Here is a 26441-nt window from a genome sequence, read left to right as displayed (position 1 = left end):
CCTGCGCCTGTTGCTATAGCGACTGGGCGAGCGGCCGGAAATGAGGCCTAATTGAGGTCTCCTGCTCCGCTCCGCCCCGCCCCTCCTGATCTCCAGTATTCGCGCTTGGCTGCCCCAGGCTGGGTGGGCTCCGGTAGAGTTGGGGGGGATTCTGGGGAGCTGCGTTAGGAGTCATGGACCTGGGGGAGAGGAGACCTTGACCGGGGGCAGATCCTGCTGCTCGTCGTCCCTAATTATCTATTCTCCAGCCTAGGCTTTAGGGTGGGGCCAGGGCTGGGGGGAGGTGTGCGGGACTGGGCTGGGGTGGTGGTGGTGGGGTCTGGGAAGGAGTAAGGTTTCGTGGTTGGAGCTGGGTGTGTGAGTGCATGTGTGGAGCAGTCTTGAAGCGAGGTGCCCTGGGCCTGTGTTGGGGAAGAAGGGAATTGTCCTCGAGCTATGAGCTGGGCGACCGGCCGTGGGGCCGTGCCCAGGCTGCGCAGGGGCGAGCGAGCCGCAGAGGTGCCGGGCCGCTGTGTGGGGCCCAGCAGGTCCGGGCGCGGAGTTCGGCGGCCCAGGGGGAAGAGATGGGTTGCAGGGACGTGTCGAGGCCGGGAAGTGAGGCGCCGGGCGAGGTCTTTAGTGTGGTGGACGCGCTATGTGAGTGCAGAAAGGCTGCAGGGCTGTCAGCAGCCTAGGCGGAGAAGACAAGCAGCGGCGACAGCCGGGGCTGCAGGGGCGAACGAGGCTTGGAGGATAGCTGGCACTACAGGCTCGATTGAGGTTGCAAGGGACCCTAGAGTTGTGTGGGTGAATGGGTCTGTGGGGGAACCCCAAGTGGTGGGGCCTATCGGGTCTGTGTGGGTGACTGGCACTGGGGGGGAGGAGCAGCCAGTTTACAGGAGTCCCCGGGGCTATGAGAGAAAAGGTCGTCCGGGATCTATGGGGCATGAGAGCATTCTGGAGCTGTGGCTGAAGGTGCAGGCTATGAGGGCGGCTTCAGGATGTGGGGAAGGAAGCAGAGTTGAGCTCCATACTGTACCTGCAGGAGAGGGGCTAGTTGAAAGGGGTGTACCTGGCCGAGCTTCATGGGTCGAGACCAGCCATGGTGGTCTCACAGGACCCTGGGTGGAAGGGCAGGTAAGGGCAGTCCCCCAGGCCTTAGGAATATCTACAATTACTGGCCTGGGGGCAGGTTGTGAGAGGTGCTCAGGCTCCTGTGGGCTGGGACAGGCTGTAAGGGTGCCTGGGACTGTGGAAACCAGTTCTGAGGTTGCCCCACACCTATTGGGGGGATTACAAGCTATGGGGATGCCTGGGACTGTGGAGGCAATAGACTATGATGTCGGCCCAGGCCCTTGGGGAAAAGGACTGACCATGGGGTGGCTGGAAACTTTGGAGTTACCCGGGGGTATGTCAGGTCTGTGGGAGAGAGGGCAGTCAGTACAGCCTGGGGCTGTAGTACAAGGGGTAGTTTGTGGAGATACACCAGGCTTATGGGGAAGGGAGCAGGCTTTGGGGGTACCCAGAGCTGTAGAGGAGGAAACTGCCTCTGTGGGTGCTCCAGGCTTATGGCAGAGGAGATGTGCTCTGGAGGAGATGGGCCCTAGGGGTGTCCCTGACCTGCAAGGCACCAGACAGCCTGTAGGGGTACCTTGTGTTATCGAAAAGGAAACTAGATGTGGTGGTGACCCAGGATTCAGGGAAAGGGGACAAGCTGTGTGGGTAGAGACAGGCTCTGCAGGTGACACAGGGTCATGGGAAGCTGCCCAGACTGGTGAAGTATCTGGTCCTGAGGAGCAGGAGGCAGGTGCCAGGGGTGCTCTAGGCCGTTGGAGTGTAGGACAGGCTATGGGAGTCCCTAGGGCTTTGGGGAAGGAGATAAGCTGTGGGAGAGTCCCTGGTCTGTGGGGAACAGACCAACCTGTGGCTGTGTCCCAGGCCGAGGTGGTACCAGGAGCCATAGGAGAGCAGGCACGTTATATTGGTGTCCCAGGGTTTGTTGGGGAGGAGACATGCTGTGAGAATGTCCCAAGTCTGTGGGAAAGGAGGCAGGCTGTGGGCAAGCAAGAGGCTCTGGTGCCTACAGCTTTAGTGGTACCCAGGTCTGTGGATCAAGAGACTGGGTATAGGAGTGTTTTATGCCTCTGCAGAAGGAGACAGGCTAGGGACTTGTCTGAAACAGTAGGGATGTCGCAGGCATCAGGCATGCCCAAGCACAGGTGTGCCCCAGCAGAGGCACCCTCAGCTACAGGTGTTTCTGGGTCTGGAAGGGTGCCTCTCGCTGTCTGCGTGTCTGGCCTTGTGTATCCAGAAATGAGTTCTCGAGATGTCTTGAACCTGTCGGAGAGAATTCACACTACTAGAATACCCATGGCTTCAGAGGTACCTGAGCTTTCTGAGGGACTGGTATCTGTGAGAGAGAATGCTGGTTCTTCAGCCTTCCCAGGATTATGGGGAAGGAGACAGGTTTTCGCGGTTCCCCTGACTGACAGGGTTACTGTAGCTCCTGAGGAACCTGGGCTTGTTGGGGAGGAGACTGGCTCTGGGGGTGTCCCAAGATGTTGGGCAAGGAGACAGAGTGCCAGGGTTCCCGTGGCTGCTGCGGTGCCCACCACTCCTAAGGTGCCTTTTCCTCTGGGGGTGGAGACTGGCCCAGGGAGGGTCTCCCTCTTGCCAGGAAGGAGACAGACTGCAGGAGTACCTGTGACTGCAGGGGTGGCTACAGCTGGTGGGGTGCCTGTGACACCCAGGGCACCCAGGCCTGTGCTGGAGGAGTTGGGTTCTGAAAGTGTCTCAGGCTTGTGGGAAGAGAGAGAGACAGTGCGAAGGCCTACAGATGCCAAGGGTCCCACAAGGATGGCGATGCCCACCACTGTCAGGATGTCTGGGCCCATAGGGGAAAAGATGGGCTCAGGGAGCACCTCAGGCTTATCAGGAGGGAGACAGACTGCAGGGTTATCCATGGCTGTGGGGCTCTGCCCAGGCCCCACGGTGCCTGGGCCTGCAGGGGAGGAGACGCTCTCTGGGGGTCTCTTGGGCTTAGCAGGTAGAAGACAGACTGCTGAGATGCCTGTGGCTGCTAGAGTTCCCGTAGCTGTGGGACTGCCCATAGCCGCTGGGGTTTCTAGGCCGATGGTAGGGGATACTAGCTCTGGGGATGTCTCAAGTGTATGGGGAAGGAGGCCTGCAACGGAGAGGCCCGCCACTGCCAGGGCCCCAGGACCTGTGGACAGTGGGACTGGCTCTGAAGGTATCTCAGGCCTGTGGAGAAGGAGACCCAGTGGAACAGTCCCTGAGGCTGTGAGGGTACCTCTGTCTTTGGGAGTGCTTGCTGCTGTAGGAGTTCCTAGGGTGGCGAGCGCCCCTGCTGCGGGTCGGGTGACCGGGTCTACAGGAGAAGCGAATGCTGCTGTCTCAGGCCGCACAGTGGGGAGGAGCCTGTCTGTAGAGCGACCTGGGGTTTCAGGGGAGGAGATAGAAGGTGGAAGTATCCTTGGGTTGGCAGGGAGGAGCCAGGCACCGGGGGTGTCTTACACCCATGGGCATGGGACCAGGTTGTGGGGCTGCCTGGGGTCTGTGGGGGAAGAAACAGACTATGAAAATGTTCCAGGAGTGTCAGGGACAAGAACGATTGTGGAGGAGAATGAAGCTATGGAAGTGTCGGCAGTTTCAAGAGAGGAAAGAGGCATTGGCTGTTTCAGAGATCACCCACAGCAGGGAAGGGGGAGACAGACCGGAGGAGTGTGTGGCATCAGAGTGAGGGGGGACGATTTGGGAGAAAATTGTGTGCGGGAGGACAGGTTGAGAGAGGCATTTCAGTAGTATGTGTAGGTAACAAGTTGGGGGATCCTGGGACTCTGGGAGGGAACAGTTTGGGGGGAGATTTGTTCAGGCTTGTGGATGAAAGCACAGGCTATTGGGGTGTCTCAGGATGGGAAGAGAGATACTTTAGTGGGAATCCCATGAGCTGGGGTAGCAAATTGGGAGGTTTCCTGAAGCAGTTGGAAAGGGACAGGTTGCAAAGAGAAGTGTCCCAGGACCTTGTACAGGGGAAGAGTTTGGGGTTGGTGTCCCCAGAAAATGTGTGTGTGTGTGTGTGTTTATGTGTATGTGTATGTATGCATGCATGTATGTAGCATCACTCAAGGTATTCTGGAAACATGGGCATCACCTAGCTTTCCTGGTAGAGAATGCATTATCAGGCCTTTGGCATCCTGGGGGCAAGTGTTGACCATGTAAAAGTAGTTGCCCTGGCCCCAGCCCTGCAGACTCCTTCATTCTGCAGCTCCAGCCCCTGAACTGCGGTGATACCAGGCCACTTAGGATGTGTCTCCTCCTATCATCAGTTTTGGTCATGTATCTACAGCTTCAGAAATGAGGAATCTTGGACAGCTGCCTTTATAATCTTTCACCTGTATCTGTCTTTAAGCAAATCCAGTCTACAAATGTTGGGTTTATTCAGGAGCTTAATTTAGAGATTTTTTTTAAATCCTGAATTTCACAGTTCTTTTACTATCGGATTCCTTGAGAGACCAAATTCCTGAGTATGTTTAACACTAGTCAGTTACTGGAAAATCAGCTTAATTCAACAAATGTTGAGTTTGTCTACTATGCGCAAAGCACTGTTGTGGGAAGTATCAGAGAAGAGCAAGACAAGGCCCTTACCCTCAAGGAGCCTTATCTAGCTGGGAAGATGAGACATGTACCTGTGGAATAGGTAAATAATTGGAGATGAGTGTGTGATAAGCATGTGATGAGTACAGGGATGATAAAGTTACTCTAAGGAGGCTTTCAGAATAGGGAGAGGCAATGATAATGGAGCCCGTCACAGCTAACAAAACACTCATATTTCTCTCCATTGTGTGTATCTAGGTGGGGGGAAGGTGGGGGGAATTGAAGATTTGGAGGTCATTCAGTTAGTGGCAGATCCTGGCATAATTTGCTGACCCTGCAAGGTTACTTAGAGTCATTCAGTTAGGTCCTTTTGAGCTACCTAGTAAAGCATAACTACTTTTTTGACTGGTGGTTAGGATTTATTAATGTCGTTGTATGTTCATAAAATTTCTTGCTGCGAAGTGTTTGTTGACCATAGTAGAGCTCTGTTTTTGAGAAAATGTTTTACTGGAGACCCTTGAGATTTAAAATTTGGAATGAAAAGGGCTGGAGAGATTGTCATTAAAATAGTATGACCCCCTCTTCTTTTCTAAAGTAGAAGTCCAAAAGTGTACCTGCTTTTGTAAATGGAAGAAACTATCATAATACCTATCATTAAGCATTCACTCTTTAGTATGAGGTTGCTCTGGACCACTTCTAGAATATTGTTATATGAGCATGGTATTGTGTTTTACCTATTCTTCCCTTTGTTTGAAGACTCTTGGTCTGAATGTAGCTTTCTTTCATTTTAGGCTATGGTTTTGGGGAAGAACTGTTGGCTGACAACTAGGTTTTCGCTGTTGTTCTGCACTATCCGACATAATGGGACCAGACAGACCAGCTTCAACCTGTGTTAATCTAGCATCTAGTGTCCAACTAGATGGGAGGAGTGACCCCTGGAGACTTCAGACCCAGGTAGTTATTTTTTCTTCATATTCTTATTAAACATTTTAAGCATAAAAGTTGAAAGAAAAGGCCACACCTTTTTAGTCCCCTTCTAGTTTCAACAGTTGTAACAATTTGTTCTGTTTCTATCTACCCATCTCTCTAAATTTGTTGCAGAACCATTTCAAAATAAGTTGCAGATCTCATGGCACTTCACTTCCAAGTATTTTAGAATACTGATCCTAAAAATAAGCTCTTCTACTTTACATATACCTAAGAAATGGACAAAAATTTTTTCCTAATATTATCTAATAACCAGACTTTATTGAACTTTACCTTTGGTCTTTACCTCCAACATTGCATTAAGAATATCTTCAAACATACAGTGAAGTTGGATTTCACAGTGAACACCTAGACTGTATTACTATTTCACTGTATTTGTTTAATTGCATATTTGTTCTTTAGTCCATCCCTCTAGAATCCATTCATTTGTCCATCTTATTTTTTGACATGTATCAAAGGAAATTTCAGACACAAGACTCTATTTCAGCATGCATATCATATATTAGAATTCATTCTTACCATTTTTTCTTTTCTTTTTATTCAGTGAGAGAAGGGGAGGCAGAGACAGGCTCATGCATGTGCCCAGATCAGGATCCACCTGGCAGGCCCACTAGGGGGCGATGCTTTGCCTATCTGGGATGTTGCTCTGTTGCTTAGTAATTGAGCTCTTCTTGGTGTCTGAGGTGGAGGCCATGGAGCTTCTCCTGTGCCCAGGGCCAACTTGCTCCAATTGAGCCATGGCTATAGGAGGAGAGGGGAAGAGAGAGAGAGAGAGAGAGAGAGAGAGAGAAGTGAGGGGGGAGGGATGGAGAAACAGGTGGGTGCTTCTCCTGTGTGCCCTGACCATGAATTGAACCTGGGACATCCACATGCTGGGCAGACATGCTAACACTGAGCCAACCAGCCAGAGCCTCATTTTTTCTTTTGATGTAAATTTTACATCTGAAACATACACATCTTACCACATTTGCTGAGCTTTGACAGATGTACACACATGGTAACCGATACCTCTTTCAAGATACAGATTGTTTCCATTAACCCGGAAAGTTCTTTTATGCCCTGTTCTAGTCAGTCCCTGCCCTACCCTCCAGAGGCCACCACTCTTCTGATTTTTCCCACTGCAGATTAATTTTGCCTATTCTACAACTTCATATAATGGAGTCACATGCTATGTACTCTTCTGTGTAAGGCCTTTTTTCACTGGGTATATGTTAAGATTCATCTATGTGTTGCATATATCAGTAGTTTGTTCCTTTTTTAATATGGAGTAGTATTCCATAACAGGAGTGTACCACAGTTTATCGATTCTGCAATTGAGGGGCACATGGGCTGTTTCTTGTACAAATCTCTTCGTAAACATGTTTTTACTTCTCTTGGGTGAATAGCTGGGAATGAAATCTCTGGATCATAGAGTAGGTATATATATATTCTTTTAACAAGCCAACAGACCTTTTTCCAAAGTGGTTTTACTATTTTACATTCCTACCAACCATGAATGAGAGCTCCTCAGTTGTTCCACATCTTTGCTAGCATTTGGTGTTCTTTTTTTAATTATTGCTGTTCTGATGGGTGTGTAGTAATATTTGATTGTGGTTTACAAAGAAAAATTTCTAAATTTTGACAAAATTTTAGACTGACAGAAGAGTTGTAAGAATGGTACACAGAATTCCTACATTGTCTTCTTCCAGATTCCCCAGATATTAACATTTTGTGACATTTTCCCTTTCTTCCTCCCTGTCTTTCTCTCCTCCCCCCAAATTATTTCTAAACTGAGTAAGTTGCAGACATGATGCCCTCTTACTTCTAAGTTCTTGCATGTGTGTTTTCTAAGAACGTCTTCTCTTATATAGTAAATATAGTACAGGGGTCAAATTCAGTAAATTAACATAAAAATAATACTAACCTGACTGAAATTTTGTTAGTTGTTCCAATAATGTCCTTCATAGCAAAAGAAAATCCAAGATCACAAGTTGCATTAGTTGTCATGTTTCTTTAGTTTCCTTCCTTACCCCCTTCCTCCCTTTCTTCCTTCCTTCCTTCCTTCCTTCCTTCCTTCCTTCCTTCCTTCCTTCCTTCCTTCCTTCCTTCCTTCCTTCCTTCCTTCCTTCCTTTTTATTTTGTGACAGAGACAGACAGAGAGAGGGACAGATAGGAACAGACAGACAGGAAGGGAGAGAGATAAGAAGCATCAATTCTTTGTTGCGACACCTTAGTTGTTCATTGATTGCTTTCTCATATGTGCCTTGACCGGGGGCTACAGCAGACCGAGCAACCCCTTGCTCAAGCCAGCGACCTTGGGCTCAAGCCGGTGAGCCTTGCTCAAATCAGATGAGCCCGCACTCAAGCTGGTAACCTCAGGGTTTCGAACCTGGGTCCTCCACGTCCCAGTCGGATGCTCTATCCACTGTGCCACCACCTGGTCAGGCTTTTTAGTTTCCTTTAATCTGAGCAATTTTTGAATCTATCATTGTACTTCATGACATTTATGTTTTTGAAAAATACCTGCCAGTTATTTGAAAATTTTCTCTCAATTTGGTCTTGTCTGACATTTTCTCCTAATTAAACTCGGGGTTTGCACTTGTGGCAGGAAAACCACTGAGGTGATGCTGAATGCATCATTTCAGGAGGTGCTTGCTGTCAGTTTGGTCCCATTGCTGGCACTGCTTACTTTAATCATTTGATTAAGGCGGTTTCTGCCAAATATTCCATAGTCAAGTTACTCTTTTACCTTTTGTAATTGAAAGTATCTGCCTTTGAGACTATGTTATAATATCTTTTTACTCCCCAACCTTCTATCCATTAGTTGTATTCATTGATGACTTTTGCCTGAATCAGTTTTTGTTATGATGGTTGGTAAATGTTGATTTCCTTCCTTCCTTCACTCTTTCTTTCCTTCCCTTCCTCATTCTTCCCTCCCTCCCTCCCTTCCTTTCTGTGAGAGTAGACTCAGTTTTAATTCAATAGGTTATAATCTTTTACTATCATTATTTATTTTGATGTTCAAATGTATATATTTTGATGTTCATATGGTTTGTGACCAGGCCTATGAGAACCACTTCAAGCAGATTCCAGTGTCCTTTTCATGTTTTCATCAATCTTTGACCACTTTTTGTCATAAAAAGATGATATTTCAGGCTTAGACTATCTTTTTCTTTCCCAGTTCCTGTAATCATCCATTTATTCAAGGAACCTTTGTCCCTTTAGTGGAGAATGGAATTCAGAAATCAATATCTGGGTGCTAGATATGCTCATTGATTCTTGGGTGTCACTGATTCTAGGCCCTCTCAGGGGACATAACTGGGAAATAGATCTATGTACTTGTGTGTCCATACATACATACATTCATACATTCATGTCAACACACTCATCTGTCTCCCTCTCTCTCCTTTCCTTTCTTCTTTTTTTCCATTCTTCCCTCTCTTTCTATGTATCTGTCTGCTTGCTGGTCTATATTAAAACCTATGAGTTCACACATATCTCTAATTCCAATTCAACAGTTCCATATTTTTAATTCCCTTATTCAGCAGTGTGAAACCTCGCTCTAGTGCCCCACAGTATGTTATTTGCTCCATTCTAGAATGTTCAATATTTCAGAATTTTAATACATACTTCTGCAAAAAGAGAAGCCTACAAATTAAAATTTCAGTATTTTAGAGTACTTTTTATTTTTAACCTGAGGTTATATGACCTAAATGCTATCTATGTTCATAAGCTAATTGGGTTAATTTTTTTTAATCCTCACTTTTTAGTGTGGTTATGTTATTCATTGGAAATTCAGTTTGGTTTATTGGTTAGTATTTCTTTTTAGGGTTTTCCTTAATCCTTATTAATTTATTATCTCTCTCCTTCCCTCCCTTCTTCTCTTCCTTTCTTCATATCTCTCTAGTATATGTGAAACCTTAACATTCTCCCAAATATACTCGTGCAAAAAAGGATATTCAGAGAAGTGTTATTTCCTCTCTATTTCCTGTCCTTTCTCCCCATTCCTACCCATACCCTTCAGATACCTCATCTTAATAATCTCTGATTTTTCTCTTCTGTCTTTCTTTTTGTCCAAATGATCAGATGCATGTATATTTTCTTACGAAATCTTTCTCCCCTTTTTTGAAGACATTACAAGTACTTTTATTGTACTTTGCTGTTTTTTTTTTTAATCTTTTTTTTTCTTTTTTTTCTTTATTCATTTTTAAAGAGGAGAGAGAGAGAGAGACAGAGAGAGAGAAGGGGGGAGGAGCTGGAAGCATCAACTCCCATATGTGCCTTGACCAGGCAAGCCCAGGGTTTCGAACCGGCGACCTCAGCATTTCCAGGTCGATGCGTTATCCACTGCGCCACCACAGGTCAGGCTGTACTTTGCTGTTTTTACTGAACAATACAGTATATCTGAGCAGTTCCTCCACATCCATTCATAGAGATCTTCCTTATTCTTTTTTACATTTTTATAGTACTCCTTTGTGTGGATATACCGTAATTTCTTTAGCCATCTTCTACATGGGCATTTAGGTTGATTCCAAAACTTTGCAATTACAAACAATACAGCAGTGAGTAATTCTTTGCATACGTATTGAGGATGTCTCTGTAGGATACATTCTTTTAAGTGAGACTGCTGGGTCAAAAAATAAACATATACATAATTTTGTTAGATATTGCCAGATTCCTCTTAAGTATTGTACCAATTTGCATTCCCACCAGCAGTCTATGAGAGTGGGATTTTTCCCACAGCCTCACCAACAGCATGTGTCGTCATACCTATTTTTAAAAAATATTTATTTATTTTTCCCTTTTAATTTTTGCTGATAGGGTTGCTATTTCAGTGGGGTTTTTTTTTTTTTTTTTTTGCTTTTTTTTAAAATTTGTATTTTTATGAGATTGACCAATTTTTTATATGTTTAAGGGCCATTTTTATATATATTTATATAAATTGTCTCTGAATGTTTTTCTCATTTTCTGTTGAGTTTTGATTTATCTTAAACTTCAGTATTTAAGACTTCCTTATATTCTGGGAGCCCTTTATATTTACAAATACTTTTCTCCTAGTTTTTTAGTTCTTTTTGAGTTTGGTTATGGGAGCCTGACCAGGCGGTGGCGCAGTGGATGGAGCATCGGACTGGGATGTGGAGGACCCAGGTTCGAGACCCCGAGGTCGCCAGCTTGAGCGTGGGCTCGTCTGGTTTGAGCAAAAACTCACCAGCTTGGACTCAAGGTCGCTGGCTTGAGCAGGGGGTTGCTTGGTCTGCTGTGGCCCCAAGGTCAGGGCGTGTGTGAGAGGGCGGTCGGTGAACAACTAGGGTGTCACAATGAAGGGCTGTGGTTGATGCTTCTCATCTCTCTTTGTTCCTGTTTGTCTGTCCCTGTCTGTCCCTCTCTCTGACTCTCTCTCTGTCTCTGTGAAAAAAGAAAAAAAACAACAGGTGGAAGTTGTTTTTAAAATTTTTATTTTAATGTAGTAAAATTTATCACTCTTTCCTTTTAATGCATGTGGATTTTGATTTAGAAAGTCTTTCCCTGCCCCCAGGTTAAAGAGGGATTCACCTGTTTTTTTCTAGTACTTACATTAACTCCCCCAGGCATTTTAGATCATGCTACTTTTGGGGCAAGACTTCCTCCATATTAAGGCTACAGGCGGCCAGTACTGTTTATCACTGTGTGCGCCCTTTGGAGAGTAACCAGTTTATTTTTCTCTCATAACTTCTAAGAAGGTTTACAACCTTCTTAGTATTTTGTTCCCAAAATACTTTCCTGAGGCTTGATCACAATGGGTTTGTTTTAAACTGACTCTTAACACCCGTGGTTATATAAACACACTTTCTGGTGAGAGGGGGGGAGATCACCCCCAGCATGAAGCACTGCAGCACAGGCTTGAGGGGGTTTGTTGTTGATAGGTCCAGAGCTGTGGAACTGTTTGCTGCCTTGACCTAGTAATCCCAGAATAGATCATTTATCCTAAGGAAATAGCTAGAAGAGAGGAAAAGAATTAAATGCACAGGAAAACTAGAACTATCTAGACGAGATCGGGCGCATTCAGGGTGGTATGGCCGTAGACAAACTAGAACTATCTAAATGATTAATAATAAAGTTTTTGTTAGGCTAATTGAATTTTTGGAAATTCAAACATGAAAAATAATGAAAACCGGGAATATGGAAACATAACTATGTTAAGTGAAAAACAAAACAAACTATTTCTATTGTGATTAAAACTGACAAAAAACTTGTGCTTCCATAAGAAGGTATAAGTGCACTGTTAGAGTAAGATGAATTTAGGAGGTGCAGAATAAAAAATATGGTCCAACTACCAGATGGAAATCGCAGGACGACCTGAAGGGATTATGTCAAATGGTTTAGGTCCTATGTGGCTGTGTGGTGTGTCTGGGAGCAATTTTTGGGAATGCTTATAGTCGATTGTATTGGTCACTTGCTGGAACCTGATATTTTGAAACAGGACAGAAGTCCATAACTAGGGACTTGAGGAACTTACTGGTTGCTACATGAACCTTTCTGGGTTGATATTTAGAAGAGGATCCCAGTACACTGTCAGTAAGCAGAAGGATAATGCTGTGGATCTAAGTGATTGCAGAGTAGAACTGGCGGTGTGTGATGAATTCAGGGTGTATGAGAGTGGCTAAATCTGTCAGTACAAAAGAAAATACTTTTTAGCACTAATAATCATGTGAGTAAAATTTTAGCAACTTGATTATAGATATATACCAACTATGCAATATGCTATTTTTCTAATGAGTGCTTACTTTTATTCATTTATTTATTTTTGAAAAGAACCAGCTGCAGTTTAATAAGAATGTTCCTGCACATTCAAGCAACCTGGCAATTCGGTATTCTCACCCACATGCAATTAAAATTGAGAAACTGAAAAACTCGTACAGTGAGTCATACCATTGTAAAGATTTGGACCGTAGAGATGGTCTTGACCTAAGCAGTTCTGTTTCGTTTTCTGTCGTATCGGAAGAGAGACTTAGCTATGCTGTCCACCTAGCCAAAAGAGATATGAAACGGAGACAATTTGAAGAACATGTAAAAGAACATCTCAGAAGTCAGCCCCAAGTCTCTCGGCAATGCCAATACACCAAGAATAAAATGCCTGACCTTGGGGTGGAAAGGAAGGAATTGAAGAATCAAGATGTTTTCCACTGTAGCCACCAGCGATCCAAAGTAGAAATTTCCAGCTCAGGTGCCAAAGTATACGTATACACATCTCATCCAGGACAGTCTGATCTGACCGTGCCAAATTCGCTACCCACCCACGATCCAGGACTGCAGCCACATCCCAGGGTAGGTGACCACAAAAGCCTATGTGAACATAGAAGCCTGCTAGAAGTTCAGCGACTCCAGAAAATATTGAGCAACTGTATCCATAAAATTGAAGAAGTAGCTAAAAAAGGTGAGCAAAATTGGTGAGAATGGGCTAGTGCAAGCAAATTTATTCATTCCTTCAGGACCCCCACCCCCATCAAATTCCACCCCTTCTGTCACTGGAGCAAGCACTCATGAGCAGACAGGTGGGCTTTGAGTTTGAACAGTGTCTTTTTCTTCTGAAGAGTTTCCCCTGCCCCAGCCCCCCCTTCCAGCAGAGATAACTAATATAGCTCCTTTGCTGCAAGCCAGGGTCCCTGCTGTCTGACTTTAGGTCTTCTGGTTCAGTGCAAATTATCCTGTAATGTTTTACTTCTTTACCCAGAAGTCTTTCTGACAAAATTATTTTTAATTTGTTAAAAAAAGAGCATAGTATATATACATTGTAGATTAAACCAGTTTTAAGTTAGACAATGTTCAGATGCATGTACAGCACTGTCAAGAGAAGTGGTGTGTGTATATGTAAAATATCAGACCACAGGGTAGAAAGGAAGGTATATAATCCCTGTATACAGGTTTCTACACTTCTTCAGTGTTCTTGATGCCCTTATGTTCCCTGGGGAGTAGAGCATTGATTCCATGTGCAGAATTTAGGGTTACCTTAGCCAACAAGTAGGAGAATCAAGTCTGGCTCAGACTGCAAGGAGTCTAAGCATCACATAGACCTACTGTGTTAGGATAGTACATCGTCTATGATGATCTTTGGCATTTTAAAATTAATGTATATGTGCATATATGCACATTACAGGAGGAAATTTAAACTGACGAAAGTACCTGTGGTTGAACAAGATAGACTACATATGTAAATGAGGGGATTATGGCACAGCACAAAACAAGGAAAGGAGAAATAAGATACATTACAAATGGGTTGCAGATTTGTTTCTGTGCTTCCCAGCAGCCAGCTAAAGAGGAAAGTGATCAATTGCAAAATTTACAGAGTCTAAAACAAACAATTAAAAAAAAGTTGTGTAAGGAAAATAATTACTGCACATATTGAGGTGAGAAAAAGATTTCTCTGTGGGCCTTCATAATGAGTATGTTGTGTAATATGAATAATTAAAAACATTCCTATATCAAGATAACAGAAGTATTAAAATTTATTTCTTATAACAGTCCTCAGTGTCAGTCTGTGGCACAATCCCGTGGCACACTCTGGTAGAAGCCATGCTCCCAGGGGAAAAACCACGAGACCCACTGCTCTGATGATGTGCCTTAATACAGGGGGACCTTTACAACTGCTGTATTCTCATCTTTAGAGCTTCTCTTTGTGGGAAAGGACTGAGTTGGGTGTTTTTTGTTTTGTGTTTGTCTTTATGGTGCTTCCCAAGTGTTGTTCTATAAACTGGTTGCATATGAATCATCTGCAAGATTATCAGCTAAAAACCCCGCCCGAGCCAGTCACCATTGATATATAGTATATGAATCCAGAGTTTCTCCACGCTTTGCAGCCCTACAAGAGATGGAAACAATTTGGCTTTTAGGCCCAAATAATTTCATTAGTTGAAAATTTTTAAAATTGATTTTAGAGAGAGAGAGAGAGAGGGAAACATTGATTTGTTGTTCCACCTATTTATGCATTAATTGGTTGACTCTTGTATGTGCCCAGACCAGTGATCAAACTCGCAACCTTGTATCAGGCTGACACGCTAACCAACTGAGCTACCTGGCCAGGGCCATTAGTTAACTTTTTAATGAGTAAATATTAAATATTTGAATTTATAAAGTATACTTATGAAGCACTGCTTTTATCTGACTTGTTTAGTGGAGTTTTGCATGAGAGTTTGTGTTGTGGAAACAGCTGAGAACCACTGACTGGAGGGAATGGATGGGCTGCACATTCTTCAGGCAATCTTTGGAAATGATTTCTTTGAACTAACCTTTTGAAAATGTGGACCACCAGTGCAAACAAAAAGAAAATGTAAAAAAAGTCTTGCTAAACATAAAAATAGGCCAATAAAGGGTTTTTGAAAAAAAACATAGCATTACAGATTTTGGCTCAATATAAAGAATTTTAAAATAATAAGAGTTTGCCTGAGCAGGCGGTGTCACAGTGGATAGAGAGTTGACCTGGAAGCTGAGGACCCAGGTTCAAAACTCCAAGGTTGCCGGCTTAAGTGTGGGATCAGAGACATGACCCTATGATTGCTTAAAGCTCAAAGGTTGCTGGCTTGAAGCCCAAGGTTGCTGGCTTGAGCAAGGGGTCACTTGGTGTGCTGTAGCCTCCTGGTCAAGGCACGTATGAGAAAGCAATCAATGAACAACTAGGTGCCACAAGTTGATGCTTCTCAATTCTTCCTTCCTGAATATCTGTTCCTGCCTGTCCCTCTGTCTCTCTCTCTCGCTAAAAATAGAGTAGAGTAGAGTAGAGTAGAGTAGAGTAGAGTAGAGTAGAATAGAATAGAATAGAATAGAATAGAATAGAATAGAATAGAATAGAATAGAATAGAATAGAATAGAATAGAATAGAATAGAATAGAAACAGGTATCTCACAGTCGAGCAGGCTGTGTCTAGTGGAGTTAGGTTTAGGAATTTCCTGCATGGAGGGGAGCTTGACCTAGTTAATGGCATGGCTCTTCCAGCTCTGAGTCAGTACACAGGCCTCCTGACTCCTGATTTCTTGGCAGATGAAAAATGACATTTGTTGTTATGACAGCCTCACTTTTCTTTTAAAATAGAGATCTTCAACTTTATTATCTGAATAATTAAAAATTTTATAAGTTTTTATATTTGGTTTGTAATCCACTTGAGGGGTATTTTCAGATAAAATGGAAGAAGCCTTGGATCCAGATGAAGAGCAGCGAGTCCGCATCAGGAAGCAGGAGCACGCGGCTCGCTCCGCCCGGACGCTCTACGTCCTCCAGCAGCAGGTGTGAAAGCGGGGAGGAGTGGGACGTTCACCCTGTGTGTCCCCTCTAGGAGAATTTGTTTTCCTTTTGTCTCAGAAATATTAGCACCATGGTATCCTCTGAATTCTGACACATTTGTGAGAATTACCCGAACATGTGGACAAAATAATTATTTTTATTTTGTTGTCTGCCTTTATGTGTGTTTGTGTATTATGTATATATAAACAAACTCTTTAAATAGTAGTATTTTACTTTTTGGTGTCATAGACTCTTGAAAATATACTAAAAGCCATAGGTCTTTTTCCCAGAAAAAAAAATCTCACGCAGCACATTTTTGCTGATGAAGTCAAGGGGATTAAAACCCTTTGTCCCAGTTACGAATCCTACTCTTAGAAGAAAGGGACTGTTTTAGTTTCCCATCTGTTTCATGTTTATAATGTACTAGAAGTTTAGTAATAGCAAATAATTTGATTGTCTTTTTTGAATAGTGAGGAAAGAAGACCATGTTAAGTGTCTTTCAGGACAAATTTAGTAGTTGGTAAATGGGTATTTACATTATTTATGGGTGGATTTTTAAAAATGTTTTAACTTGAAGGCCTTACTTATTAATAAGTTTTTAACTCATTTCTGGTCACTTATGTCAGTGGTCCCCAACCTTTTTTGGGCTACGGACCGGTTTATTGTCAGAAAATATTTTCACAGACTGGCCTTTAGGGTGGGACGGATAAATGTATCACGTGACCGAGACAAGCGTCAAGAGTGAGTCTTAGATGAATGTAACAGAGGGAATCTGGTCATTTTTTAAAAATAAAACATTGTTCAGACTTAAATATAAATAAAACGGAAATAATGTAAGTTATTTATTTTTTCTCTGCAGACTGGTACCAAATGGCATACGGACCGGTACCGGTTCGCGGCCTGGGGGTTGGGGACCACTGATTTATGTTACATTACGTTACATGTTGACTTTATTGCTTTAATCAAAAATTGGATGTTTTTATTTAAAAGAATATGAGTTAGATTTTGTCCCATATTCTTTTTGGGTTCTATTTCAGTCCTTACTCCACATTGCTACCGTAGAGATTGTTTTAAAACGTGAATCTTAATGCTGTTAGACCTCTGCTTAAAAGATTTCAATGGGCCTGACCAGGTGGTGGTGCAGTGGATAGAGCATCAAACTGGGATGCAGAGGACCCAGGTTCAAGACCCCAAGGTCGCCAGCTTGAGCGCGGGCTCATCTGGTTTGAGCAAAAGAAAGGTCACCAGCTTGGACCCAAGGTTGTTGGCTCGAGTAAGAGCAAGGGGTTACTTGGTTGGCTGAAGGCCCGATGGTCAAGGCACATATGAGAAAGCAATCAATGAACAACTAAGGTGTCGCAATGAAAAAAACTGATGATTGATGCTTCTAATCTCTCTACATTCCTGTCTGTCTGTCCCTATCTATCCCTCTCTCTGACTCTCTCTCTGTTGCTGAAAAAAAAAAAAAAAAAGACTTCAATGGCTTTCTCTAATATAGAGGATGAAAGTGAAATTTTCTAGAATGGCTCTGGAGACGGGACGGAGCTGGCCCTCCTACTTTTCCAGAGTCTCCCCCCCCCCCCCGCCTGTACTCCTTCATGTTTAGTACCTATTACATTGAGGATCAAAGGAAGGGAGGCGAGCACTGCTCTATTCACCATCTTGACTTGGAAACCAATATTTTGGGGGTGCATTAGTGAAGAACCTTGTCTCATTTTCAAGTGACTTGAATTAACAATGATTATATTTGGACAAGGCAAGCTGTGTCCTTTTCTACAAAAAAGATCAATGGAAAGGTATGAAGTTTTCATTTTTTTCCCTTTACAAAACAGGTTAAAGAAATCCAGGAAGAATTGGATAAATTGAGTCCACATAAAATTAAACACACGAAGAAGGTATGATGCAATTCAATTATGATTAATACTTAATTATAAATTAGATTTCCAAAGTTTTGTTAGTATCTTGTGTGTTCTCTGCACTCATACTATTTTCAGTGCTTGCAGAAACCTATTAGTGAGGACATGAGCACCTTGAATATTCTGAATTTGAGGTTGTCTTCCAAGGACCAGATTCTGAAAATAGATTTTTGTTGTTGCTACTGTTGTAAGAAACTGAATATAGGAAGGAAAAAACTTTGTCATTAGAAAATCTTTAAATTTTACAATTCTCTTTACTCTGAAAATGTTTTCACAATAGAAATGTTCAATATAGAAGATAGATTATAAAATTCTTAAGGGTGGGGTTAATGTCAAGAAGTTCTGAACAATGAAATAACTTCTCCCATTTCATTTATTGTCAGTCATGGGCAATGTCCAGGCTCTCAGCTGCCCAGCGAGGAGCCATTCGAGCCTTACAGATGTTTGTCACTCAGTTTACTGACCGAGGGGAGCACCCAGTGCCTGCTCAGTGTAGGGAGCTGGGCAGTCTTATTCGCCAGCTTTCACTCTGTTCTGCCAAGCTGGAGGCCGATTCTTCTGTTGCTGACGTGGTTATAGATATCCTGCAACAAATCGAGGTATGAGATTAACTTTCATTTTTGTTAAAAGTGCATTGTTTCTAAACAGGGAAATAATACATACTGTCTCCAAGTTTCACTGAGGTTTATGGAGACTATAAGACAAAGCTGCTACACCTATTTTAGGGCTTTGCTGAGGGCCAAAAATGGTCTTCATTTTTATTTTATTGCTTTTGTAGTCTAATCTATAATATTGATTTCTTTTGTTTGAGAATTGGTGGCTTGAGTCTAGAACATACAGTGACTCTTAACCAGGGCCATTAATTAAAAAGAATTTTCCATTTACTGATTGTGCCATTTAATAAAGAATATAGTAGCATAGAAGAGAAAAACAGTAAAGCACTCTTAGAATTAGTGCTTTAATTAGAGAGATTTTTGGAAAGAAGAGACATTTTATGATATATGGAAGCAGAGCCTCAAGTCTTGTGATACGGCTCGAGACTTCTGGAAGTCCCTGCTGGCATGTACCAGTCAGGAATGAATAGTGTTCTTTGTTCTTACTGATGACAAAGACAACAGGACAACATGACCTTAAATCTTGCTAGTTCTCTGAAGTTTGCAGAGTGCTATCACATAATTTTGCCATTTTATTTTTACTGCAGTGCTATGATTTGCAGTCGGTTTTATTCCTACTATTTTACAGGTAAAAATTTTTTAAAAGCAAAAGTCAGAAAGATGACAAAATTACTTCTCTTGAGAGCTTGGAATCAAATTTCTATCTTCTGATGCCCATGCCCTGTTATTTCCTCTACACTACGTATTTTCATCCACAGATAAAATGATGTACCTGTATGTTAATGTGGCGTAGTAAGCTGATGGCTGTAGAGCAAAGGTGCTGTAATGGAGAGAATCATGGACTGATTGACATACCAGTTTTACCATTAACTAGCCTTTGGTGGGCTTTAAGTAACTTTTTACCTTTACATTTTCGTTTTACAGCAAACATGTTTGTGAATGCATTGGTTACATTTGTGTGTATAGAACTCTATCAGGAATGTTATTGTCAAATGTAAACCTTTAGATAGCATATCAAGTCATGATACTTTTTCAGCTTATCCATAAGGAACATTTTTTTGTTCAAAATGATTTCATTTAGAGGACATATCTTTATAATCCTAGAAAAGATCTCAAGAGATTACCTAGTCCCTTTCTTAAATTTTGAGCAAGAACATAATGGTTCTGAAATGTAGTGTTTATCTCTCTTACTATTGGAAGTATTCAGTAGTGCAAGCAATTTATTCCTTTCTTGTTGATATGCTGCACCATCCCATAGCTTATGTTTTTATTACCTTACTGTCATCTGAACTAAATCTCTCTGGCTCTGTTTAGTTGTCCTTAATTTGTAGTGACTAGATGGAGACAAGGCCCTCCCTGCCTGGTAATGAGTGAGCGGGTACTTTATTAGAGGATGTGCCTCTTTGAGAAAGGGGGACACATCTCCTACCATTGTGGCGGATGAGTGAGCAAAGCCACTGGACACACAGTTTCCTTTACTTTAGGAAAATGTATATTAAATATAGTTGGTTTGCCCACTTAAAATATTATTTGAATTTATGAGGTTTTTATTGAGAACTAAAATGCTTTTCTAAAGTGGTGATCCTTAATTTTAGGATTTGGATGACTTTAAAAGTTCTCATATTCTTTACCTTTTTGCTATTTGTTTCATTGAATTTAACCTATAAAAGAACATGTAGAATTCCTTTTTATTAACTTGATGCCCTAAATAATAAAGTGTTAAAATTAAGTTAAACAACATTTCCTTAATCTTTAGAGATAGCCACTTAATAACACATTTCTCTGGAGTCCTCCTTTTCAGATGTGATTAAAAGTCAGACTTTTTAATCACTAAAAGATAAACTAAGAGAACAATTGACTGTTTCATGGCAGGCTTTGGAATCCCTCTTGGAAAAGAAACTGTCACCAAAAATGGTGAAGAGTTTCACTGAAGTTAGAAGCAAATTTCCTATCGGTAGCCAGCGGTCTTCAGAGAGATGGCAAAGCACATTGCCCAGGAGCGAGAGGAGACCCTTCAGAGCAAAGAAGATACTTCCACAGGAAGCAAGACAGCCTTCTGTGGCACAGAAGGTTCTTGCTGGTATGTGTCCTAAAGTGTTCATTGAAAGGTATTTTATTCTTTGGATTTGTCTAGACCAGGGGTCTCAAACTCGCAGCCCGCCCACCAATTTTGTGCGGCCGGCAGACTGGCCCGCAGACTAATCCACAAAGTTTGATTAGTCTGCGGGCCGCACAAAATTGGTGGGCGGGCCGCGAGTTTGAGACCCCTGGTCTAGACTGTCACAGTTCCTACACTGAGGAGAAAGTAAAGATTTAAAACCTAGTCCACAACAGCTACTCTTGAAATAGGACAAGTGAATTGCAACCAAGATTCTTCATCAAGCCTGAGGCTGAAGTATTTATTCTTCCATGGAGGAGGGTGGAAAAGTAAAGTACCCTTTTCCTACGTCACAGTGTTTGGGCTACCCAAAGTCAATTCCTACAGAGCTGGAAGTTAGAGCCCTGCTTATAATTTTCACTTTAATAGTAGGTAGGTAGGTAGGTAGGTAGGTAGGTAGATAGATGGATGCATATACATATGCACATTATATCTATATCTGTCTTTTTACATGGGTTATAAATTCTTGTTATTCCAAGTGGAATTGCTAGAGTATGTAGTGTACACAGTTAGACTATACTGTTAACTTGTCCTTGAAAATGGGTATACAATTATATTTTGACTAGCAGTGATCATCAGTATCCTTCTCAAGTACTTTATATAATGAAATTTACAATTTTTTCAGTCTCTCAGTGGAAAATGGTACCTTATTGTTTTAATTGAATCTCCCTGACTCCTTTAGGAAGATTATTGTTTCTTTTTTTTTTTTTTTTTTTTTTCATTTTTCCGAAGCTGGAAACAGGGAGGCAGTCAGACAGACTCCCGCATGCGCCCAACCGGGATCCACCCAGCATGCCCACCAGGGGGCAATGTTCTGCCCATCTGGGGCATCGCTCTGTTGCATCCAGAGCCATTCTAGCGCCTGAGGCAGAGGCCACAGAGCCATCCCCAGCGCCCGGGCCATCTTTGCTCCAATGGAGCCTCAGCTGCGGGAGGGGAAGAGAGAGACAGAGAGGAAGGAGTGGGGGAGGGGTGGAGAAGCAGATGGGCGTTTCTCCTGTGTGCCCTGGCCGGGAATTGAACCCAGGACTCCTGCAAGCCAGGCCGACGCTCTACTGCTGAGCCAACCAGCCAGGGCCTATTGTTTCTTTCATGTGTTCCTTAGCCATGTTTATTTCCTCTTCTGTGATTTGTCTGTTCATATGCTTTGCCATCTCCCTGCTGGGTTCTATGACTTTTGCTTATGGGTGTATAGAAGTTCTTTATATATTCTAGATCTTAATCCTTTTTTAGTGTACATATATCACATGTCTTTTAGTCACTTGCTTTTGAAAAAAAAGTTTTATAGTGTCTTTTCTGATTCAGGAAATTTTACCTTTGTAGTCAGAATAAACATTCTTACATATTTTAGTATTTCATGAGGCAGTTCTTCCCTCTTTGTTCTTTTGTAAAATTTTGCTGATGGTAAATGCTTATCTTTAGAGGAATTTTAAATGAGCTTATCAAGTTCCATGAAAAATTCTCTCTGGATTTTGATTGGTATTGCATTGAGTTCATAGATTACTTAGGGGAGAAATGACATCTTTACAATATGAAGTTGGCCCATCAATTTATTCATATCCTTTTCCATCCCTTCAGTTGAATTTTATAATTTTCTGCCTATAAGAATTCCTAACAAAGGAATATATATAAATGCCTAAATTCCTTGTTAGATTTATTTCTGGTTACTCTTGTTATTGTGAATGGGATCTTCTTTCCTACGATGTGTTGAAATTGGTTATTGCTACTAATGGAAGAATTGTTGGATTTGTATATTATTCTTATATTGGGCACCTGGCTGAAATCTGTAATTTGCTGTGGTAAGGTATACATTGGAACATATCTGAAATTGGGATACATTCTTAATTTGACGGTATCTTTCAATTTATTGGCAATATTTTAAAATTTGTGATTGGTACATGAAATAATGATTTCTTATACTCAGTGTTTTAGATTTGATGAAATATGACATTTTGTTAGTCCTTTTCTAATTTTCTAGATAGATGAGATAATCTACAAATAAGTAAAGTTTTGCCTTTATCTTTGCAATTTTTATATCTTTTTTTCTCTGCTTTATTAAATGGGTTTTTATTCAGGATAAAACTGAATTATGGTGGACTTCATCTCTGTCTCTCAAATCAGTGGGAAAATTAATAATAATAATAAAAAAGAAGAAGTGATGCAGAGGGAATCTGAATCTGACTTGACATACTGCTATTAAAGTAGTTCAAATGAAATTTTCCTTTTATTATGAACTCTTAATTTTTTATTTTATTTGATTTTTTTTTTTAGAAAGAGAGAAAGAAACATTGATTTGTATTCTACTTATTTATGTATTCATTGGTTGTGTCTTGTATGTTCACTGACTGAGGCTTGAACCTTCAACCTTGTGGCATATTGGGCTGACACTCTAACCAACTGAGCTACCCAGCCAGGGTATTATGAATTATTTTTAAAATATAGAAAAAGAGTGAAAATAGTAAACAGCTATGTATCCACTACCCGGATTTTAACAAATTTGAACATTTTTGCTTGATTTGGTTCAGAATTTGTTTTTTAAGAAAAAAAAATATGGTGTGCCTGAGCTGTGGTGGCACAGTGGATCAACCTGGGACACTGAGGTCGCCGGTTCGAAACCCTGGGCTTGCCCGGTCAAGGCACATATGGGAGTTGATGCTTCCTGCTCCCCCCTTCTCTTTCTCTCTTTCTCTCTCCCTCTCTCCTCTCTAAAAATGAATTAAAAAAAGAAAGAAAATATGACAGGTACAGCTGTTTCTTTTATTTATTTATTATTATTAATTTTAATGGGATGACATTGATAAATCAGACTACATATGTTTAGAGAAAACATCTCCAGGTTATTTTGACATTTGATTATGTTGCATATCCATCACCCAAAGTCAAATTGTCTTCCGTCACCTTGTATCTGGTTTTCTTTGTGCCCCCTCCTCCCATAACCACCACACTCTTGTCCATGTCTCTGAGTCTCATTTTTATGTCCCATCTATGTATGGAATCATATAGTTCTTAGTTTTTTTTTATTTACTTATTTCACTCAGTATGTTATCAAGGTCCATCCATGTTGTTGTAAATGATCCGATGTCCTCATTTCTTATGGCTGAGTAGTATTCCATAGAATATATGTACCAAAGTACAGCTGTTTCTTTCATATTTCTTCTTTCTAGTCCCCTCCCTTCCTCACCAGAGGTTACTCTTATTATTATAATATGGACATGTCCTGTTTTTAAACTTGTTCTGCTTTTGCATCTATCCATAAGCAATACAAAGTATATTGCTCACAAAAATTAGGAGATATTTTATAGCTTCGTATTCATTTTGAAATATCCCCTAATTTTTGTGAGCAGTATATTTCACCTATTATATATTCCATGTAAATGATATAGTAAGCATCATTCTACAGTTGCTTTTCCACCACCTATGTGTAAGATATTTATATTGTGCATGAATTCTGTTTTGTTAATCTAGCTGTTGTATAGGTTTCCCTTGTATGAATAAACCATAGTTTATTTTTAGCTCTTTGGGTTGTTTCAAATGTTTTGCTTTTATTATAAACAATAATAAAGTGTATATTCTTGCTCCTGTCTTCCCTTGTACACATGTGCGAGTTCCTCTGGGCTGTATGTACCTGGAAGTGAAACTGCTGGGTTGCAGTTGTAGGCGAAGCCTTTGTTTCTCTGTTGAATTGTTTTTTTCTTACAGATTTGTGGGTGTTCTTTATATAGTCTGCATATTCTATGTTAATTATTTACATTACAGAACTCTACTTTCAGACTGTGACTTGTCTGTTGACTTATGGAGTCTTTTTGTCAAAAGGAGATTGTAGTTTAGTATAATTAAATTTAAATATATTGGGTTTAAGAAAGCCTTTTCTGTCCTGATGTCGTAATCATGTTCTTCCTGTATTTTCCTCTAAAAGCTTTAAAGTGTTTCTTTCACATGTAGGTCTTTGTTCTATTTAGAATTTAAGTGCTATTTGGTGTGAGGTAAGGACCCTGCTGTATTTCATTACCTAGGGATATGAATAGTCTCAGCTCTATTGAGCAGTCCAGTTTATACTCCCTGGTTTTCATGCCGCCTGTGTCATATCCATTTTGCTTCATTGGTTTCTGCCTGTTCCTGCTTCCCTCCCACACTGCCTCTATTATTATAGCTTTATCCCGAACACTGTATCGCTGGTAGAAAAAGACTCCTGCCCTCGGCCCACTCCACACTTTGTTCTTCACAATTATTTGGGCTATCTTGGTATTTTACTCTTCATGAGAATATAGGGGTCAGCCCACTTAGATCTATAAAAAAATCTGTTGGGATTTTAATTGAATTTGCATTGAAAATTATAGATTACTTAGGGAGAATTGACATCTTTATAGTATTCTTCTCATTCATGAAAATAGTGCATTCATATTTTCTTTTTTTCATGCCTTTTAAAAATACCTTTGAATTTTTTCTGTAAAAGTCTTGTATATCTTTCATTAGATTTTTTCCTAAGTGCCTTATATAGGGTAGTTTTTGTTGGCAACATTTATAGGATTTTTTTCTGTTATATTTTCTCTAATTATTTTGATATGTGGGGATGACACTTTTTGTATGTTTTCTTTTATCCAAAAACTTTGCTGAACTCTCCTCTTAGTTGTAATTGTTTACAGATTCTCTTGATTTTCTGTACAGAAAGTGTTACCTCATTTCTAAAAGGGCAGTTTTAATTTTTTTCCCATTTGCAGGTTGAGTGTCGTGTATGGAGTTCAGACTCTATTCTATATCAAATCAGGAGGTTTTGAGAAGTGACAATTAAATATGTACATTTTAGAAAAAGCAGTTTTGGTAGCCAGGTGAAGGTTTGATGAAGATAAGGAAGGAGTCGGTTAGGACAGTGGTCCCCAACCTTTTTTGGGCCACAGACCGGTTTAATGTCAGAAAATATTTTCACGGACCAGCCTTTAGGGTGGGACAGATGTATCACGTGACCAAGACAAGCATCAAGAGTGAGTCTTGGGGCCCTGGCTGGTTGGCTCAGCGGTAGCGTTGGCCTGGCGTGCGGGGGACCTGGGTTCGATTCCCGGCCAGGGCACATAGGAGAAGCGCCCATCTGCTTCTCCACCCCCACCCCCTCCTTCCTCTCTGTCTCTCTCTTCCCCTCCCGCAGCCAAGGCTCCATTGGAGCAAAGATGGCCCGGGCACTGGGGATGGCTCCTTGGCCTCTGCCCCAGGCGCTAGAGTGGCTCTGGTCGAGGCAGAGCGATGCCCCGGAGGGGCAGAGCATCGCCCCCTGGTTGGCAGAGTGTCGCTCCTGGTGGGCATGCTGGGTGGATCCCGGTCGGGCGCATGCGGGAATCTGTCTGGCTGTCTCTCCCCGTTTCCAGCTTCAGAAAAATACACACACAAAAAAAATAAAAATTAAAAAATTAAAAAAAAAAAAAAAGAGTGAGTCTTAGATGTAACAGAGGGAATCTGGTCATTTTTTTTTAAATAAAACATCGTTCAGACTTAAATATAAATAAAACGGAAATAATGTAAGTTATTTATTCTTTCTCTGCAGACCGGTACCAAATGGCCCATGGACCAATAGTGGTCTGCAGCCTGGGGGTTGGGGACCACTGGGTTAGGAGATTCTGTTAATACAGTCACAAGGTATTGCAAGGCTGACCTCGGGTAGTCGGAAGGGAAGGGAGGCAGAGATAATAAGTACAAGAGATAGTTTAGAATTAGGGTAAAAGGGACCAGGTGAAGGAGTAAATGTGAGAGGTGAGATTCAGAGAGTTGACCATGACACTTGGGTTCCTGCTTGTGGAAGTGCCCTGCGAGTCATAGGATGAAGGAGTAACTTTGGCAACAAAACACCTTAGTTTTTACCAGGGCTAGAATAGCTGTTTGCCGCTTATCTGCCTATAGATAGTCATTCTCTCTCATTTGATTTGAATAGCATTTCCCTCAGTTTGTCCTTTTGAA

The 26441-nt window shown here is 41.7% G+C and overlaps 2 protein-coding genes across 6 annotated transcripts in view; both read left to right on the top strand.

Annotated features, from left to right (window-relative positions):
- The first annotated feature begins 35 nt into the window (after positions 1-35).
- Positions 36-26441, top strand: part of KIAA0753 (KIAA0753 ortholog) — a 56711-nt gene continuing 30305 nt past the window's right edge. For 2 of the 5 annotated variants that reach the window (XM_066262948.1, XM_066262944.1), the window contains exons 1-7: positions 3834-4696; positions 5385-5547; positions 12352-12973; positions 15707-15813; positions 17643-17705; positions 18110-18325; positions 20213-20420. In XM_066262948.1, the coding sequence (XP_066119045.1) occupies positions 5455-5547; positions 12352-12973; positions 15707-15813; positions 17643-17705; positions 18110-18325; positions 20213-20420 (1309 nt within the window). In that variant the 5' untranslated portion in view covers positions 3834-4696; positions 5385-5454. Of the gene's footprint in view, positions 262-3833; positions 4697-5384; positions 5548-12351; positions 12974-15706; positions 15814-17642; positions 17706-18109; positions 18326-20212; positions 20421-26441 lie in introns of those variants that run through there. The other 3 variants (XM_066262947.1, XM_066262945.1, XM_066262946.1) reach the window with 3 other exon arrangements.
- On the top strand, positions 321-3813 carry LOC136326662 (collagen alpha-2(I) chain). Its single transcript, XM_066262943.1, has one exon. It carries the CDS (start codon positions 436-438, stop codon positions 3799-3801), a length of 3366 nt encoding a protein of 1121 aa, XP_066119040.1. The 5' UTR covers positions 321-435; the 3' UTR covers positions 3802-3813.

This window comes from Saccopteryx bilineata, chromosome 2 (assembly GCF_036850765.1).
Source record: "Saccopteryx bilineata isolate mSacBil1 chromosome 2, mSacBil1_pri_phased_curated, whole genome shotgun sequence".
Lineage (NCBI taxonomy): Eukaryota > Metazoa > Chordata > Mammalia > Chiroptera > Emballonuridae > Saccopteryx > Saccopteryx bilineata.
This window is presented reverse-complemented; position numbering and strand designations above follow the sequence as displayed.

Excerpts from the sequence above, each read along its gene's own strand:
- LOC136326662 (XM_066262943.1), top strand. The coding sequence starts at position 436 with ATGAGCTGGGCGACCGGCCGTGGGGCCGTGCCCAGGCTGCGCAGGGGC.